Genomic DNA, 1,673 nt, shown 5'->3' with positions numbered 1-1,673 from the left:
TTTACTGATGAGGGAAACTTTATAAACATATATATAACCAAAGTTCTATGCGAGTTTACATGCTAGGCAACCACGTATGCTAAAAGAAGAGGCAGCCCATACGCACTAACGACGTACATCATCAACCAGTCGCCCGTCAACGACGAAGCCGGAACTCCCATCCGCCGCCGTCGTTGGCCATGCCGCTGACATCGGGTCCCACGCCGGACCGGAGGGCGCCAGCGTGTCGCTCGCCCGCCGCGACGACGTCGTAGCCATGCAGCGCCATGAAGAGCTTCTCCTTGTTCAAGGCCAGCTCCTCCTGCCCCGTCCTCCTCAGCCTCTGCTTCCTGACGCCGCCGCCGGCGCCGCACGCCGCGGCCGGATGGCCGCTCGCCTTCCTCCGCCGGAGCCCTCCCCTGACCGGGACGGGCACGGCCTCGAGCCCCATGAGCTTGGCCACCACGCCGGGCTTGCACCACACGACGCTCTCCCCGGCGACGGTGGCCGGCATCCGCAGCGTCCGCTCGAGGTCCATCTCGTATCCCCCCGCCGCGGCGCACGCGAGCGCCCCGCACCCCGCGCCGGCGGCGCAGCACGCCGACGCCCTCTGCCGGCTGTAGCCGCCGGCGGCGTCGCGGCGGCCCATGCCCTCGTAGAAGCCGCTGAACGACGCGCGGTACATGGCGTCCCGGCCGTCGAGCGAGAAGCGCGGGTACTGGCTCAGTGCGTCCCGCGCCGACCGGAGCACGTGGTCCGCGGGGCCGCCGGCGGCGGCGCCGTCCACGCACGACATCCGCCGCGGGCACCACCCCTCCTCCCCTTCCCCCGCCGCGCGCCGCGCTCTCCTCGCCGCCTCCTCCTCCAGGTCCAGCTGCAGGATCATCTGCTCCAGCGTGACCGCCGGGCCGCCACCTCCGCCGTCGGCGCCCGTTCCGCTCACCTCGGTCTCGGCCACGCACGAGCCGACCACCGACGGCGGCACAGTGAGGAAGGACGAGGACGCGGCACCCGCGCCCGCGCCCGCGCCGCTGCCGGCGGCGGCCACCTGCTCCTTGCCGTGGAGCTGCTGCACCGTGGACGTGGAAGCGACGCCGTGGCAGAAGCTGCGGAGGCCGCGACGGCGCATCATCGTGGCCGGATCTCTCGAGGCGGGCGGCGGCGACTGACTTCGTCACCGGGACGAGTAGCGATCGAGCTCACCTGCCGGCCGGTGGTGCTCTCTGAGATGTTGTGATGGCACGGCGGCCCGGTCGATCGGCGAGAAGTATATACATTATTCGTACGTGCGCGCTCGGCGCGCGGCTAGATAGAGATAGCGACGTGCTTGGCGGTGGCTCGCATGCTCGTGATGCCGTTTAAGGCGAGGGGATGGGCGACGCATGTAGAGGAGCATGGGTCTAGTCAATGTGGTGGAGGTGGTGGCGCACCAATTGCGGTCACATGAGAGCAAGCAAGCACAGGACGATGGTTGATCGATCGTTCGTTCGTCGTCCATCGGTGCATAGTGGTACATTGTTACAATTGGAGTCACAAGGCAGAGCATGCGAGAGCGGCCAACAAGACCATACCTTTCCTTTTGAATCCTGTACTACCACTACCCGAAAAAAACTCAAATTTGCCAGGTGTTTTTATGTTTGCCGAGTGCATTCCCTTGGGCACTCGGCAAACAATCCCTTTGCTGAGTGCTGAGC

At 66.2% G+C, this 1,673-nt stretch overlaps 1 protein-coding gene across 1 annotated transcript; it reads right to left on the bottom strand.

The window, feature by feature from the left end:
• Positions 1-1,331, bottom strand: LOC140222957 (uncharacterized). The gene has a single exon (XM_072294173.1). It carries the CDS (start codon positions 1,109-1,111, stop codon positions 137-139), a length of 975 nt encoding a protein of 324 aa, XP_072150274.1. The 5' UTR covers positions 1,112-1,331; the 3' UTR covers positions 1-136.
• Positions 1,332-1,673: the final 342 nt, after the last annotated feature.

Source organism: Setaria viridis, chromosome 5 (genome assembly GCF_005286985.2).
Source record: "Setaria viridis chromosome 5, Setaria_viridis_v4.0, whole genome shotgun sequence".
In the NCBI taxonomy this organism is placed as follows: domain Eukaryota; kingdom Viridiplantae; phylum Streptophyta; class Magnoliopsida; order Poales; family Poaceae; genus Setaria; species Setaria viridis.
This window is presented reverse-complemented; position numbering and strand designations above follow the sequence as displayed.

Bases quoted from the DNA above. Each gene is read 5' to 3' on its own strand.
- LOC140222957 (XM_072294173.1), bottom strand. From the start codon at position 1,111: ATGATGCGCCGTCGCGGCCTCCGCAGCTTCTGCCACGGCGTCGCTTCC.